The 18306-nt window shown below is 46.5% G+C and overlaps 1 protein-coding gene across 3 annotated transcripts in view; it reads left to right on the forward strand.

Annotated features, from left to right (window-relative positions):
• Positions 1-18306, forward strand: part of HTR4 (5-hydroxytryptamine receptor 4) — a 143116-nt gene that overhangs the window by 73012 nt on the left and 51798 nt on the right. For 2 of the 3 annotated variants that reach the window (XM_075056395.1, XM_075056392.1), the window contains 2 exons: positions 9066-9219; positions 11141-11709. In XM_075056395.1, the coding sequence (XP_074912496.1) occupies positions 9066-9219; positions 11141-11709 (723 nt within the window). Of the gene's footprint in view, positions 1-9065; positions 9220-11140; positions 11710-15205; positions 16990-18306 lie in introns of those variants that run through there. The other variant, XM_075056393.1, reaches the window with a different exon arrangement.

Here is an 18306-nt window from a genome sequence, read left to right on the forward strand (position 1 = left end):
AACTGACTCCCAAACAGAGTTAAGAGGACAGAACAGATGAAGAAAAAGTGGTGGATGGCTCCGAGAAGGTCAGAGCAGGTAGATGAATGCCTGGGTTTCTGTGCAGGGAGGGGTGACTCAGCCCATCATCGACCAGTTCTCCATCACCACTGCTTCACCCGTCCTGGCAGCTGGGTTGGAGGAGCCCTGACAGCATTGCTTCCTTCACAGTGTTTTATTTAATTTTTGCTAGCTGTTGCCCTTCTGTTTGTTCAGACTTTATGGGAGTATGCTTCTTCTAGCTAGTGTTTTTCCTGTGATTCATATATTCCCTGCCTTCTGTTTTATTTCAGGGCATACAACTGTGGGGTTTTTAAGAAAACTGGGTGGTTAATCTAATCCTCAGGACTCAGTTTGGAAAGTCATTCTCTTCAGCATTTCAGAAAGTGTTGCTTGAAAAGACTTTATCTGATAATATCTTGTATCTATTTCCATTAGCGCATCAGAAAAAGAAAAAAGAAAAAGCATTCAGGCTTTAATTCTTAAAGGCATTTGAGAAAATCTGGAGAAATCACCACAGGATAAACTGATCTTGCCAGTCAGACACAGGGAGCAAACTACTGCAGAGACTTAGAGACAGTCTTATCTGAAAAAGTGTTTTTCCGAGTATCAGAGGTATCTCAGGGCTCACTGAATCAAAATTTTGCTGTTGCTGGGTTATGCCTTTGCATCATCTCTTTGGTATTCTAATGTAAAAGAAAGATTTAGCCTTGAATTATTTACTTATTGCATGTTTTATGCATACATATCCATTCTTTATGCCTATGCAATAAAAATAATTGCACTGCATATAAATAGACCAAGAAGCTATGATAGTCTCCAAATACAGTTAACCTGTCAGGAAAGGCAATTTTCTTCTCCAATATTTGCAGTACAATTTGCAATACAATTACTTCTCAATGTCTTGGGGAAAAAAAAACCAACAGAGAAACAAACAGGTCCTAAATGCCTGTGTTCTTGGCCTTAGGTGCACATCTGGCACCTCTGCTCTTCATGCAGCCACAGCATCCTGCACCCTCTCTCTGCTCCAGCTCTCCTGGCTGTGTCCCAGCCCGTGGAGCTTTCCTCCAAGTCTACGTCTCTGCTGGGCACTAGGTACACTGTTTGCCTGGCGTGTTCGAAACATTTGCAGATTTGCTGTGTAACACGCAACAAAACAGACCTAACTGTGTGTTTGTATATTCAACGCTAATCTTACTGGAATTCAAACATACCACATAATCGCTGCTAAATAAAGGCTAAAGCAAAACAGATGTATCCAAAGAGTGTTGGAGCACCAGAGTGACAGATGCTCGTCGCGCCATTTACAAACATTAATTAACATTAATGTACTGTTCAGACATCAAATTAGCACAATCCCTTGAGAGAGAGACAGCGGTTTAGAGATTCCCAAACCCCGGTGCTCTGCCGTGGCAGTCTGTCTGGAGAAGAAACCCTCTCCCTGCGTGGGGTGGGATGGTGCACGGCCGTGAGAGCACGTGGATGGGCACCGGAGGGGGGACATTTGGGGGGCCGCCGGCTCTGCCCCTCCTGCCTGCTGCCTCCCGTATCCAGCGCGGCATCGCATCGCTCTCCGTGCTCGTCTCTTCTGCACGGCGTTACAGCCGACGCAGCCGAGGCACGGGGCGATCGCCCGGCTCGCCAAAGGATGCCTGGGCCACGGTGGGGCTGGAGGTCGGGAGCGGGATGTCTTTCTCAAGGACGGGGGAAAGGAGCTGTGCCCAGCGGGGCGCTGCGAAACATCTGCCGGCTGGCCAGGGGCAGGGAGAGGTTATTAGTGGGGAGACTTATTAGGTTTTAAATAGCTATTGGTAAGTAATGATTAGGCAGCCGGCAATCTGATTATATGACACAAATTCCAGCTATAGTTTTGAACGGGGCCGTAAATCCCCCGTGCCCTTTTCAGCTGGAAAAGCATCTGATCTCGGGCAGCTCCCCGGTGCTGAGGTGGAGGGACAGAGAGGCAGCACACGAAGGGGCTGAGCAAGGGCAAGGGGAGACCCTCCACAGGGGCTGCGAGACACGACACGTAACTGTGGAGTTATCCCTGTCGGCGCTCCGCTTGGCAAGAAAGCTAACACGGGATTTGCAGAATTCAGGTCTGAGAGCATTAAGAAAAATAACAGAACAGATGGCCACGGCACAGCCTGAGGGATGCACTGTCCTTTATTAATCTTTACAAACCCTCTAGAAATATGGTAATTTATTTTGCCACTGTTGCTGCCAATAACCCTCCACACACACCGACCCACACGGGGACCATGAAGGAGTCCTCTATCTCCGTTTGGCAACATACATTTGTTTGTATTACTAGCTAAATTTATCCAGTTCCAATTAACTGTTCTCTTTAGCATTTTTCTCAGTGTAATTATCTCAACACCAGCAGGCCGTTGTTTTTCTAATAAGAATTTAATTTTGTTAGATATAATCATTTTAGGACAATTTTTTTTCTGGACCAGCAATGCATAACTGTTTTATTTGGCACTGTCAGAGACCATAGCTTATTTGCTCAGTGGAAAAAAGGAAAAGAGAAAGACCTGTTCTCTCCCCAAAAATGTAAAAATCTGGTTATGCAGAGGCCAGAATCTGGTTTCACTGAAATATCAGCAAAGCCAGTAGTGCTGTTTTAATTTCATGCAGGCACAAATAAATTGAGATTCTAGCTCGTTAGACTTCATCACTTGGTCAGGGTTCAGCTGAAGACTCAGGCCCAGTCTGGATTCACTGAGGGAGAGGAGGAGCATGCAAAACCACGCTCAGTTGCGGGTTTTGTGGAGTGCACCAGAGTAGAGCTCCAAAAAGACTAAGGGGATCTTCCAAACTAGCCAAATCCTCATATATAACTTGTGTCCCGCAAGGAGAAGCAGCATCTCTCTTCTGAAATAAACATCCCTGTTGCCTGCAAGAGTTTTCCATCAGTGCAGTTCAGTGTCTTCAGCATGAGCTGGCTGCCCGGGCAGGCAGCCCCCGGAGCCCCTCGGCCGGGCTCAGCCTCCTCCCGGCTGTCAGGATAAGAGCAGAGTCCCCTGCGGTGGCAGCTCGCCCAGTCTGGCTGTCTCCTTTTGCTTTTCTTTGGCCTCTCTTTCCTTAGGAACTCACAAACAGATCATTCCCACTTTGGTGTTTAAGACACGCTTCAGCAGACACATACAGGCACAGAGCCTGTATGGGCATGGTTGTTGCACCCTAACTTTGGGAGAGAGCTAATAGCACCCACAGTTATCCCACCCTCTTCTCTTCTTTTTTCTGGATTATTTAAGGGGGGTAAAAAATTATTCAGTATGAATATTCAGTAAATTTTCCCTGGCTCGTTTTGGCCCCAGTGATGATAAAACATATGGTATGTATATAATACATGCACATGACACCAAATGGTTTTAAATGTGGGCCACCCACAGAACCAGTCTGTTTAGTAAAGGTGGGTGTGTATTTGTCTGTCTGTGATATCCGAGGAGCTTCTTGCAGGGTAGTGTCTACATACCCGTAGCTCAAACAAAATTGTATTGCAAACCAGGGAGATACTTTAATTTTTCTCCAAGGGCAAGGAATTACCTAATGCAGCTAAGTAATTATATTTCTGTAATGCGCAGAAGGCAAGGAAAGAGCAGCAGTGTGGTTAGAGCATCACTGATCCTGAGGCAGGAGCTGAGGACGCCAGGACTGCTCTCTGGAGATGTGCCCAGGGCAGGTTTTCCACTGCCATGGGCTTGAGGAGGCCCTTGGATGTCCAGGCTGATGGGTGGCCAGATGTGCTGGCTGCTGTATCACTGCCTGCTTCTGTTGAACCACAGAAACTGGTGTATGTTAACGTTATTGGCCCAGCTGGTCATGTAGATTCTTGGAGCTTTGATTTCAGTCCTAACCATGGATCCCGGTCACAAATGGAGTCTCATTGTGTTCGTGCTTGATGAGTATGCAGACAGTCACTACCACAAATAGCTGTCCTTGCCATGGACCACAGCTAAATTATGCTGCTGTCAGATCTAGGTCACTAGTGTGTTGAAATGCAATGCTGTTTCTCAGTCTCAGTCCTTCCTTTCTTGTCTACAAGAACCTAGAAACTATAAACTTGTAATACCTACAGGTGTCATCACTTAAAAATTGATGTGCTTTTCAAGAATCTTTTTTTTTCTATTTTTTTTTTCCTGGAGGAAAGGCAGGGTATGATACAAGGAGTGTGCATACATGTGTGTGCATATATGCATGGGATCTTTCATACAGGCAAAATGGCAACAGCAAACACCCATGTTTTACAGCACTTACATTTCCACAAAAGCCTTGGGCCACCACAGCAGATTCAGCATTCAGTTGTACAAGGCAAGAATATAACTGAGGTTCGTTTTCTATTTTCTCTTTGGCTTCACAGCTTCCCTCTTATCTGCCCTTTCCTATCTTCACATATACACAAGCTTAACATTAGGCAAGCTGTCCATGATCCTGCCACTGAGGAATGTGATATTATGTCTTCTCTACCCAAAGTGCTGAAGGCTATTAGGTACCAATGTGTTGCTGATATACAGTTCATCAGGCATTTATATCTGCTTTCTGCTTTTACACGTAGCACTGACTGTAAAGAGGAGCTCGCCAACAGGCAAAATGCCAGTCCTGTTGGGAAAGGATAAAACATTTTGCTCTTACAGGTCGTGGACACTGTGTATATGAGTGACTGCGGCAGCTCCTGCTGGTGATGCATGTAGGAATAGGGAGGAGATTGCCCTGCAGACTGGGGCACTGAGTCACTGAACCGTCAGCGTTTTTAATAGCTTTCACGAACATAATAGAGGTGCACCTGCATCCCCTCGGAGGTGCTGGGAGAGCGTTCATAACACATGAGGTCCACTTTTGGGAATTGATCCACTTGGCACTAATTGGTCCCCCCACATCCATATTGCTGGAACTTCCACTGGAAGACCAGGGAGCATCACATTCATGTTCCTTGAGACAGAGTCTGGCCACTGCACTGTTCCACAGAGTGACCAAGTGATGCTGGGCAGGTTGCAAACCCTCGGTAGCCGGACATACCTGCAGTGGCCATAAGAGCCGTAAGTAAGGCCATAGAAGCTATGGATTTCTTCTTTTGAGCCATCTGTAAAATGTTAGCACTTGATTCATTCATGTGGCAAATGTCTGATATGGGAAAGGAAAAGTATTATAATAACCTTTGCTTTATGGAGCTGCTTGGAAGATCTACAGCTCGAGGAAGGGATTCTTGTATTTCCCCTTCAGCGAAGAATGGTGTAACAGAGGCGGGGGAGAGCATGTGTTTCACATCATCTGCTCTGCTATAGGTAACAGGGAAGTTAACATTTTCAAGAAACTGCAGAAACGTGGGTCTTGACTGATAATAGTAAGAATTAATATTTAATTAAACCTGGACATCATATTAATCAAGTGTATGTATTACATTTTGTATTCATCCATCACACTGTCATACTGGTACATAATAGATATTCCTTAGGAGCACAGGAAAACAGCTTTAGCTTGAAAGGAAGCAGAAATGTAGAATAAGAAAATGTCTTTATTTCAGCTTTTGACTAAAACTATTGATAATCTTAGAGATATAATTACTTTTCTCTCAGTGAATAAATAGCTGCTTAAATGCCCAAACCATCACATACATCAAATCACCAGCTACTGCAAAAAATCGGTGTGGCTTCAATGACTTCTGTTAGCATATACAGATTTCTATTATCTGACTCTTGGGGCCACCGAATGGAAATCCTGCTGAGCTGTGGAAAAGTGGATGGTGTGCTTCTCTGCCTCCCTCGCCATCAGCAAAATTGTCACCCACACTCCAATTGTGGAACTCTGTTACTGATAACAGTGTAGGGCAGGAGGAACCCAGCTCGACTTTCTGAACACAGGGGAAGTCATGGTAGCAGCAGTTAGCAAAAAAAAAATTTAAAAAAAATATATAATCTTTTGACATGTAAGTGGAGGAAAATTGCTGCTGAATCACTGGGAGGGAAGAAATATGAGAGCTTAAGATGTCATTTTTACAGGCATAATTTTTACTCTAATGGCCTTTAGTAGCATGTACAAGTCAGTGTAATGCTGTCAGCTGCAGCAGAGATAGAAGTACAGAAATGTAATAACTCAAACTGCCTGGAAGAATTGTTTTCCTGCTCTAGTTAATTAGCAATGTATCGTGGTTTTCCTTTTCTGTTTGCTTATTCAACTTGTGAAATGGTAGCTGGTGTCTTGGCTGTTCTTTCCCATTTATTTATTGAATTTCTTCTTCTGCCTTTTCTGCAAATAAATGTAGTCTCTTGTGACTTGCAGTAACTTGCCATCAGGCATGTTACAGGAATCCTTTGATGTCCAGCACTGGGTAGCACTTTCCAGTAGGTGCCTCTCAGATAGTAAACAATTAAATATGCCAGATATATCTCCCTTGTGTTTAGAGTCAGAAGAGCCGTTGCACGTAATGCCAACAGAAGCACCATCTGTCCTAATAAGCAGTCAAAAACATTACCGAAAATACCTGTTTGAATTCAAAGGTCAGTTTATTACCTGGGGGAAGGAAATCAGGAGAGCAGGGGGAAATCCAAAAGCAATAAGCTCTAACAACAAAGGACAAGGTTACACAAACACATTGTGGCTGTCATGAGGAAGGTAGTTATCCTAGGAACAAAGGAAATATTTAGTCTATCCTCTGAAATCATTAAGATATTGAAATCTGACCATAATGGTCCTCATTGTCTGAAAGACTTAGAAAAATGTAGGTTGGAAAGGACCTCTGGAGGTCTCTAATCCAGCCCTCCTCTCAACACAGGGCCAAATTCAAACTTAAATCTATCTTCCTTTAATTAGGTCACTCAGGGCCTTAATCAGTTGAGGTTTGCATATCTTCAAGGCTGGATACCCTCACTTGTTCAACTCACAATCCAATGAAGGCAAACACCAAAACTAAGTAAATCCTATTCCTGTAAATTATTCAGCTTCCCCTCGTCCCTCGTGGGAGGGATGTGAGGACCATGTTAGTGGGGACAGGAATCAGCCCCACTGACTGCCATGGCTCTTAGCATGAGCTCCACGAGAGGAACATTTCACCCAATGCTCTAAAAGAACAGTTACTGTCAAATATACCATTTCTTTGAAAGTGAAACTTTTCAGAGGAACAAGCTGATTTTCATGCACACAGAAGAGAGTGTAGAAATTATCAAATTGAAATAGTTGAATGCTTGTTTCAACATTTTTCCCCTGTGACATTTTGAATCTTGTTTCAAAGAGACTTATAAAAAATGTTTTCTTTTGACACTTTGATATTATTTCAACCCTTTGTGTGGAATATATAATCTGATTTTATCAAAATAAAGCAATTCAGTTGACTCCACATGACTTTTTTTAAAAAAAGTCTTGAAAAAATTTGGAAATTCCTAGATTTTTGTGCCTGTTTAGCACAAAAGTTTTGGTTCCCACTTAAATCTTGATGAAATAAATTGCACACCTCAAGGACATCTCTCTAATACATACACATAAACTGGGTATGGGTGCATTCACATATGTCTTATTTTAATGTGCTGATGGCACTTAGAAATTCTCACAGGCATCTCCTCAGGTTATGGTCCAGCTTTAGCGTGTGTTTGCTAATTTAACGTCTCTCATGATTCTGCTGACCTCATAAAATCAACTTTTATAGGCATTCAGCAGTGAGGCTCGCTGTAGATACATATTATACTTTGATGTTGAGGCTTGACTCAAAAAAATCTCTGACAGATTATTCATTCCCTTTATAAATAGTTATTGAAACTGTGGCCACTTCTTCAATGCAATTCTCTTATCCTATGGGGGCACCATATTGCATAATTTCTGTGCTTGCCAAATCTGGAAACTACATCTACCAGATAATCATTATTCATTCACTAAGAAAATGTATTCATCAGGCACATAGCTGAATTATACATTCAGTTATTCAGAAGACCTGAGAATTTATGGGCACTTCTTGTGTCTCTGGACCCCAGTTCCCTGTCACAGCTATGGGGACATCAGCACTGTTTCTACAAAGTGTGCTGACATCCAAAAATCTAGAGATCAAAAATATTTCATTGGGAACCTGAGACAGACTGTCAGGTCAGGACCACCAAAAATCTGCAGTAGGATGATATGGTTGCTGATCTGCTATGCTTATGGGCATATATTAATTTCAGAGCAATGAGGTTCCCAGTTTTAGGTTTGATATACCTTCCTGATCTAGAAATCCGCTAGCAGGTGGGTAGCACAGGGGCCAAACAAAGAGAAAGAGTTCTTCTCTCTTTGAGAAGACTTTTTTAGTTTATAGCTACTTGTTATTTTAAGAGCAGGGACCTGTTGTACTATGAATATGTTGGATGGATCAGGAGGAGAAAGGAGAGTGCAGGGCACGTCCTCCTGATGGTGAAAAGACTAGAAGCCCCATGCAGATGGTTGCCCTGTCCTCGTGGCAGAAGGTTAAAGCCTGGCCAGGCAAAAGGCTGATTCCTGGGAGGTAGAAAGGGAGCTTCGTTATGGGAAAACACACTTCATTTTACTGACATTTTCACAGCTTTGAAACACTTTGTTAATTTGCAATAACAGCTTTTGCAGTCTTGTCAAAATAAATGTCCATTGCAGTTAGGAAAACCCCAACAGTTACTCAGTTATGGCTACATGGAAGGAAGGTGTACTCATTCACCGCGGTAAGGAGGGTGCAGACAGCTTAGTGACTAAGTGCAGAGGGAGAGGAGAGCTGAATATGAAGTCACTCCCTTGCTCTGCAACCTCAGGCAAACCACAGCATTAATCTGTGCCTCATTTTCCCTAGCTGGAAAACAGAAAATACTGGCTTTCCCCTGCAAGGCACTATGAAACCTTATTTACTCATGCTGTGGAAACATCCTGAGCTCCTTGTGTGAGAGGCAGTCAATAGAAATAGGCTATAGACTCATTCTTTTCTCTATTTGGAAAGGCAGGAGAAACAAGCTGGAGAAAATGCTTTACAGTTTTATTTTTAGAAGACTTGGAAGTCTCCTTTGATGACGGTTGTTCTCTCGCTTTTCTCCTTGCAGGTACTATGCTATCTGCTGCCAGCCTCTGGTTTACAGGAACAAGATGACTCCACTGCGCATCGCTGTAATGCTTGGAGGGTGCTGGGTAATCCCAACATTTATTTCTTTCCTTCCTATCATGCAAGGCTGGAATAGCATTGGCATCATTGATCTGGTGAGTAGCAAAGGGGGTACACCAACCTGGTATCAAATATATTCGGTGCTGTATATTCTTCTTTAAAAAGCGATATTCAGAGAAAAGAAGGCAAGAGACGCTCAATGAGAAACCTCTTGTTATCAGTGCAGAGGGGCTGCTGAATTTCTGGAGGATGTCCTTAAGGGGGTTTGAAATGACTCTGTCCTGGAAGGACTGTCACAAAGACAGTGGTGGCTCTGGGAGAGGATTTTACCCGCATCTACTAATCAGTTCAGTGAGTAGTACTTTGAAAACACGCCGAGCTCCAGCTGGCTCCTGATGGGCACCTCAGGAGTCCTCGGTTCCCCTTGGCCTCTGCAGCTCTCAGGGAAGTGCTGGCCACTGCCGGCTCAGCCCGAGGGTCCCTCCTTGCCGTGCTAGCGATGTTTGGAGAGCCAGGAAACCCAGACATCCCCAGAAGGGATGGTGCTTTGGGCCAGTCCCATCAATATCCCCTGTCTTGGTGTGAGCCTTGAAATGGGGGAGAAGGTGAAATTTCCCCATGCAAGTCAATTTTCCCCACTGCAGTCTGGCTTCACTTGCAGAATCCCGTCTACAGGACAAGATGTTAAGAGCTGCAAATCTGTTCTCCTTCCAATGTAGAGATGCAGGAATTAAAAATGGCAAACTGTGAAAACACCTTATTTAGAATAGCTTGTTTAAAGAGTTGTGGCATTTTCTATGCCAAGTCTCAGTCAAGGAGCTATGAATACTTTTTGGCTTGTGGAGACTAACAGGTGCAAGCTGCCAAGCCTCTAGACAAGGTGATAAAGCCAAAATTGCTTCCAGACAAGCATCTTTAGGACATGCAGCTGGTAGAAAAGGGAGGTGCATTTTGTTTATTTAACAAACCATGTCAGCTATCTGGTTTCTTCCACTAATTTCTTGCCCCCACCTATTCAGAAAAGGCTCAACACCCAGCTGTCTGTACCAGCTTTTCTAAACACCAGTGCGAGCCCTGTCCTTCCTTGTAACTTGCTGGAGTTCACTGTGCCAGTTTCAGTAGCTGCATGCTGAGAGGTAGTGCAGGGTTCAAACACCACCTAGTGAGAATGCTTCATAGTTTACTTTAGAGGAAAACTTCCTTACATGCCCAATTAAATAATTTTGGTATTATAGTTTTAAATAGGAGATGGGGTTATTCTCCTGTTGGAATAAACACCAAAAATTATGGGACTGAAGAACCTGCAGTGATACTGTTTTGTAGCAAGAATAGCCTCAGAGAAATCCGGTCTGTCCCAGTTATGCCCCCTGCTCCCCAAACTCACATGCAAGACGCCTTTCTTCTCTGCTCGCTCTGTTTCCATCACAAGTCACTGACTAGATCACAGCCTACAGACTCAACCTGCAGGCTTCTGCCCGCGCTGCTGCCCACAGCCCCAGTGCCGGGGAAGCTCGGTGCCACCCCCAGCCTGGAGCTGCCCCCAGATGCTGCAGCCCAGTCCCTTCCCTGTCCATCTGGTCCTTCTCTAATACCCCTGTGGGACTCGGCTGGGTGAAACTTGTGCATCCTTGCTTTAAACCTGATGGACAGAGCAGTGAGCACTGAAAAAAACCGCATGGCACAAAGAGAAGTTATCCCCCTTCGCTGTGTCAGAACTGGGGAGCTAGGCTGGTTTTTCACTGGCCGGGTTGAGGCATGCTCTAGGAAGCCGGAGCTGCAACGCGGGCTGGTCCTGCAGACCTGGGGACCGGCAGGGCCTGAGAGCCCACGGTGTGAGCACAGGTGGGACAGGCAGCGGCAGTGGGACAAGGCAGGTACCGCGGGTGGGAGAGGGGAGGGAGGAGAGAGAATTGGAAAGCGGTGGTGAGGTGTCCTGGCAAACAGACTGCTGCTGTCGGAGGAGCGGTGCTGAGCTTCTTTCCTTCTTTGTCCTTGTCCTTCCTCCCCCCGCCCCAGATTCAGCAAAGGCAGTTCAACAAGGCTTCCAACTCCACCTACTGCATCTTCATGGTCAACAAGCCATACGCCATTACCTGCTCCGTGGTGGCCTTCTACATTCCCTTCCTCCTGATGGTGCTGGCCTACTACCGCATCTACGTCACGGCCAGGGAGCACGCCCGACAGATCCGGGTGCTGCAGCGCGCGGGGGCCCCCACCGACGGCCGGCAGCACCACCCGGACCAGCACAGCACCCACCGCATGAAGACTGAGACCAAAGCTGCCAAGACCCTGTGCATCATCATGGGGTGCTTCTGCCTGTGCTGGGCTCCCTTCTTTATCACAAACATAGTGGACCCTTTCATAAACTACACGGTGCCGGGAAAGCTGTGGACGGCTTTCCTCTGGCTGGGCTACATCAATTCAGGGTTGAACCCTTTCCTCTACGCCTTCCTGAACAAGTCTTTCAGACGTGCCTTCCTCATCATCCTGTGCTGTGGTGATGAGCGATACCGAAGGCCTTCCATCTTGGGGCAGACGGTCCCCTGTTCCACCACCACAATAAATGGATCGACTCATGTACTAAGGTGAGTGTTTCTCGGATGCTGCTAAATGCCTGGAGTCACTAGAAAGACTACTTCTCCAGAGTTTTCATAAAGGATTGGTTTCACTTTGCATTTGAAATATCTGATGGATTAACTGTTTAAAAAGGGAGGAGGCAAGAGAAGTGTCCAGAAATCCTTAGGGTGCTCAAAAAACAGGGTTTGTAGGTAACAGAGAAGTGTTGGCATGCACAGTTTCTCCAGAAGTGTGTTCAGGAAAGAGTTGGGAGAGCGCAGAAGTCATGTATGCATTTTGGCCTGTTGTTTGGTCTGAGGGGAACAGCTTGACCCCACGGGGAGCACCTTGAGGGAGGCTGCCTACTCCGTCTTCTCTAGCAAAGGGATCATGACGCCCATTGCCCCTTCTCAGCTTCTGCCTTTGTAGCCCCACCAGCCACTGCTGCGTCTGCTGAACTAATGAAAGGCAAAGGATGAACTTCCCCAAACGTCTTGACCCTGCTGGGGCACTTCAGTGGCTCTCTGGGGGGAGAGATACTTGCGGTTGTGTTTTAGCAGCTCAGAAAATGCTGGGGTGTCTGCCTTTTACCATAACTCAGTCAAAGCCTGCCCCTGTGCAAGGCCAGCAGCACCCAGCTCTGCAGGAGCCCTGGGAGCTGAGTGTGTCTCACACAGGCTACAGGACATAGTCCTGCTGGTTGGCAGTTTGGGGTCCCGCTGAATTTGAACCCCGCACCTCACCCCCCCCCATCCTTCACTGAGTACCACAATGTGTTCCTTGCAAGACAGAGTGTGTGGGCTGTGCACTGCAGGGCTGCAGAGGGATTCAGAGGGCTCTTGGTGGTATGAGGCACCCTCTGTGGTCTTCTCCTCACCGAGCAGAGAGGTGGGAGGCAAAGCACAGGAGGAAGGAAGGGAAGAACAATTATCTCTCATAATATCAGAACAAACTGCAATCTATGAAAAAAACCCATAGGTGTTTCTGTGCAACTGTCTAGAGGAGATCTGGTTCCTTTGGTAGATGGATTCATGGCTCTTCACATGCAGATGAGGACTTGGTAACCATATTTGTGTTCAGAGCTGAACTCATCTGGAGACTAAATCAGATACTGAGCACTTCCCAGCTGAGGCTGATCTGCTAGTTTGCCCTGAGCTCCCTTCTGCAATGATCTCTGAAGTTTTGGAAAGAGTCCTGAGCTGTATAATGGATGGAAGATGGGGCAGGGCTTGTCACAACCTTGAGACAGACCTCTCAAGCTTTTTAAGTCATGAAGGACATTACAACATATTTATCTTCTGCTGATTAAAACCTGTTTGGGGACTGTAGTCCCAGAGCCCTCTGTCTGTGATGGATGCATGCCATGCTCAGCCTGTATTTCTGTCAGAGCTGTGCTCCTGGGGACAAGCCAGATGCTCCTCTGCTGCGATTAGAAGGATTGAGAGATCAGCCGTTACTGGACGCATTGTGCCATCCCGCAACGAGCGAGGCAGTACCTCTGGCTGGGGAGCTGTGGGGGTGAATGCTGGAAAGGCGTCCCTGCGTGGGGAGAAAGGGAGGGAGGGCTCGCTCCCATCCCTGTGTAACCGGGACGGCTCCGTGCTCTCACCACAGGGCCAGCCCGGTGGCCTGAACACAAAGAAAGAGAGAGTGGCATCTATTTTGGCTAGTAAGCACAGCAACAAGGTACCTTTTGTTAAGTATACAAGGCAGAGAGAAGACAGGGAGCCTCTCTTCTGTGTGGGTTTGAGATGTGGAGGGCAGGGAGCCCATCAGCCCAGAAGGTGAATTCCTTCAGTCTGTGCTGACGTTTGACCTCCAAGCGTTGCAGATGGCAATGCCGGTGCCTCCTCATGTCTCCAAGTTGTCTCGCTGCTTTTGCACTAAGTTATCTTGCTGTGAGACCTCATCATCCTGCCTGTGCCCTGTGGGACAGGCAGGCTCAGGCCAGCACTGCCCTGGGGACCCTGGGCGGTAGAGATGGGCTCCCAAGAGAGTGAGCGGCTGGGGAGGCTCTGCACACCTCCAGGAGGGCTGAGCTGCTGGGGGTTTCCTTCATTCTGTGCTGAGTGTCCCTGAGCTGACAAACTCCTCATTTTGAGACTCTTTTTAAACATATCGATGTCCCTGCGATGGCCAAAGCAAATGTGAAGAGTCACCTCTGCTTCGAAGCTAGAGGTGGCCTTGGTCTCGGCCACCCCAGCCAACTAGGGAGGCTCTGGTGGGCTGCAGTAAATGGTGGATCCCACCAGGCAGTTGAGATCAGGGCTTCCTCATTTCCAGTTTCACCATCCCACTTGTACCACTCTGCTCCCCCATACAAGTTATCCATGGAAATGTATTAACAGCCCTGTCAATCTAGATGTGGCAGCCATTGCAAAAGGCCCCATAAGAACCAAACCTGCACAGGGCATCTTGGCCACTTCCAGCTTTTATGAGTACTTTTATGGGTAAGAGCACATTGCCTCTCTACAACATGCTACAAGCGCAAGTCAGATTATCTCCCGCCCTTCCATATCACTCCAGCTCCGCAGAAGGCACTTGATTCCTGCTGCCGCATCCCCTCCTCCCTCCGTGTGCTGGAGGGATGTGGTTCTGCACACCAGCACTTCCCAGAGCAATTGTTTTCCTCAGCTTTGTAACCGATGAGAAAAGTGTGACTTCTTTCCCTGGTGCAGATTGTGCACTGGTGATGATAGAGGTGTGGGGATTAAAGGAAAACTGACTAACTGTAGTCTTTGGACAGTTAACCTCACTTGAGGAATTTGCATTTCTTCAGTGCTTCTCTCTTAAATGCAAAAAAGGTTGAACTCGGCATGGATGGAAGAGAAATTCAGTGAGGCAGATTATCTCAAGGTATGACATACATTTGCTTTACTAGCATGGAAATACAAGGGGTTTGTGCCCAGCAGCTGAAATATTGAAAGCTTCCTGTATGGGTTGGCTTCAAACCAACCCAGCTGAGAAGCTGTGGGGCTGGACCTGACTCACACATTTCTTTTCCAACCTCAAAGTTGTTTCTTCCTGACCAAGAGCTTCTGTAAATGGGGAAGTTGTGCAAGTGGGATTTTACAGCTGCTTTTTGTACCCTGGCAGGGAGATCAGTGAAGAGAAGGATAGACCTTGTGCTGATCTAGGGCAGAGTTCCTTCCCCAAAACCCGCAGATTTGCAACTATGTGTTAAGCTGACGTGAGTCATTGAGCCTCAGAGGGAGTCAGGAGTGGTTGACAGTAGGTCTGGGATTTCTAACTCCTCTCCACTTCCAGTCTTGAGAAGATCTGAACTTTCCTTCAGCTCTACCTGTCCAAACGATTCTGTCATTGCTCACAATCATCTCACAGGTGCATTTGCAAGTGCAAAAATACATTTGTCACTGTTAAAATTCAGGCTCATGCTCTTGGATGCATCTGAGCTGTAAGAGTGCCTTCCAGGGACGGAAGGCATTTCTTCTTTTTTTCTTTCAATAACTTTAGTGTCAAAATGTTCTGACATTCCCATTTTGGGATTTTTCACATTTATATTAGGAATGGGAAAAAAAGAAGAAGAAGGAACAGAGTGCAATAAAACACGGCAGTGAGAAGAGACAGACGCCCTCACCACACACAGACTGAGACCACTTGGGAGATAGTTCTCATTCCTTCTTTTTTTAAAATTTATTTTTCAAGTGAACTGTGAAGACTGTGGTGCTCTGGGTGACCCAGGTAGGGAGAGACTTTTTGTGAAACCACAATGGCTATGGGGCAAGGGAGCAGACTGCACAGTGGCTTGACGGTGATGTGAGGGTGACCACAGCTTGCTTAATCCCCTGGCAACCACCCCACTATATCTCTGAATTATGAACCAGAAGATGGGGAAAGGATTTCCTGTCACCTAGTTTGTTCTTGAACTTGCCATCAGCTGGTGTGAGAGACACCCATTCCTTGGGTGGGGTAAGATGTGGTGCAAAACATGTTTTGAAGATGTCATGAAGAGCCAGGAGATAGGATTTGGTTATAGCTGGATCTATGTGTATGGTGGGAAAGAGTATTAGAATTAAATATTCAGCTTTGAAAGAAAATACCCCTGGATATTCACCTATTTCAATTCTGATGTGTACCATCGACTGCAAAATTCAGGCAGGACACATGCAAATGGCGAATTGAAATCTGCAGGTGTGGCTACAATCTGAAATTCACGCCCTATTCATTTTTCAATGGCTGAGATTGCAACTCACATGTCATATACAAAGGTTTGTTTCTCTGGCTGCAGTACAAGTTGTGTAATTCATTATAAATATTTGCAATTCATAGTTCTAATAACCTATGGTTTGGAATATCATTCATTGAAAGGACTTGGGAATAATTCTGAATAATGAGTGGATAGGAGAATTTACAATGAGCACTCAACTAACGTATGGTAAAAATTAGTACAATAATTAACTGCGATAGATACGGGTTTCTGGATGGCTGTAGCATGTGTTCAGGAGTTCTGTGAACCGTGAGACTGAAAGCAAAATGCCATAATCATCTGAAAAATGCTGTCTTCCCCTTTAAACATATTGCTTGCATATCTTTTGTCATGCATAGATATTTATTCAACACAAACCAACAAACTCATGCCTTCATGAATCATTAAACTCTCGTACTGCACAAGTGGATGGGAACCCAGATCAGCATTGCTTGAATTCTTGGATAAAACAAGTTCTGAAATTTTGCCACAGCAAAGAAGTTGACTTTGGGTAAAATATATTTGAGCAATGATCAGAGTAGACAAACTCCGGAACATTTGGGTCAAGGAGGTCACTTTGGTGTATTCCCTATTTCCTTTCAGAAGTGCACTGTTCAGCACAGTACAGTGTATTAGTCTCTTCAGGGAAAGCTATAGTGAGTGGTTTATTTACTCATTTTCCATCATAGAGAGGTCTTCTCAGACAGGGCCGATGCCAATTGTATTTCTCCAAAGCAAAACACATCCTTAGTTTCCTTTTAGAAGAGCCAAAAGAAACAAAGTGAAAAAAAGCACGCACCTTGGGGGCTGGAAGTTCATTGTCTTCATAAATACAAAATTAAATAAATAACCCAATCAGCCCACACGCATGTCAGCACTCTGAAGGTGCACAAAACGCTGGGAGAAGTGTGCAGTAAATCATTGCGTGCAGCCAGCACTCAACACCAGAGCATTGCTGTGGAGTCTTACTGGTCCCTATAGGGAACATGAGTTATTGTGCCAGTAAATGTCCTGAACTGCAGTGAGCCCCAGTGCTTCCTTGCTGTTGTTGGAACAGGCAATGCAGCGACTCGGGTCTCCAGTTTTCAGTAGTTTAGCAACTCCACGGCTTACAGATCTGTTGGAATACAAATAAGTCCACCCTGGTTGTAGGGACGAGGTCAGAGCTGCTGTGGAGCCAAGGAAGAAATGATGTGTGCCTACCAGCGATGCTTCCCCAGTGGCACCGCACAGGGGTGGTCCTGCCCCACGGCTCAGACCCCTACGCAGCCCTCCCGCGGAGCCGCCCCAGCTCGGAGCTGGAAGCCCCTCCTGGCACATGCATACTGTGAAACCTCTGCTGGAATTTGGGGGGAGACCCGTCGCAGCTCTGGCGGTGTCTGCGCAGCGAGGGGAGCTCCACGGGTGCTCCGTGCACCCACTGCCCCTGCTCCGTGCAGCCAGAGCCTCCTGTTGCAGGGGGCTGACACGCGGGATTGGCAGGAGGGTTGGGGCTTGAGGGCGAATTTGCACCTGCGTTTAGCTTTGTATTGCCACTTCCAGTCCGTAAAGGCAAAGGTAGGAGCTCTGCCTTTCTCCTCGCCTTTTCCAGGCCAGGAGCAGAGGAGCCTTTGGGCTAGAGGCCACTACGTACAGGCGGGATGGGTGGGCTGATGGCATTGCATTACTATATGCAGTTTTAAAACAGTGAATAAGTTAAAGAGACTTTCCCCCTCTGTTTACGAGGTAGCTTTTCACAAAAACAAGCAGCCATCCTGAAACCATCCTGGGTTTGCAAGGCTGCCAGCTCAGAGCCCCATCTCCCCTTGCTCCTGGGGTGTCCCCGACACCCTGACATGGAGGACCCCCTGCCTGAGCAGCAGCCTGGGTGCTGCCTGCAGCAAATACCCATCAGGATGCCCACTGCTATGGAAGCAAAGCAATTTGCGTATTTTCAAAGATGATTTTGAATGACCATGCCTTCTCGACAGCCTTAATTTCACAAGGTCATTAACTCCATCAGTGCTCAGTGACCTCCTCACGTGTCACACCCTGGCTGGACAGGTGACCCTGTACCACCACACACAGTCCCCTTCTCCTGCAGAGTTGCCTTCGGGGGAATGGGCACATTTGGTGGCTGTGGTGTTACAAGTCCTCCAGCTGTTTCCAAGCTCCTGGGCTCAGAAATGGCTTCACAAGATGGGTTAAATAGTGCTCTGGCTTCCCCACGCACCCAGGCAGTTTGTATGAGCTGAATCACGCAGCAGGTCCAGTGCCCGGCGTGGGTCATTTCATTTGCGTTCATAGTGTGCAGATGGAGCGGCAATCCCGTCCTGCCTGCGATGGTGGGATTTTGTGGGCTGCAGTTGTGGCTTGACTCAGAAAACACAGCGGTTAGTCACTCAGAGCTGCTTTCTGACGGAGCTGGCAGGTGTCTCTC

This window comes from Buteo buteo, chromosome 24 (genome assembly GCF_964188355.1).
Source record: "Buteo buteo chromosome 24, bButBut1.hap1.1, whole genome shotgun sequence".
Taxonomy (NCBI): Eukaryota; Metazoa; Chordata; class Aves; order Accipitriformes; family Accipitridae; genus Buteo; species Buteo buteo.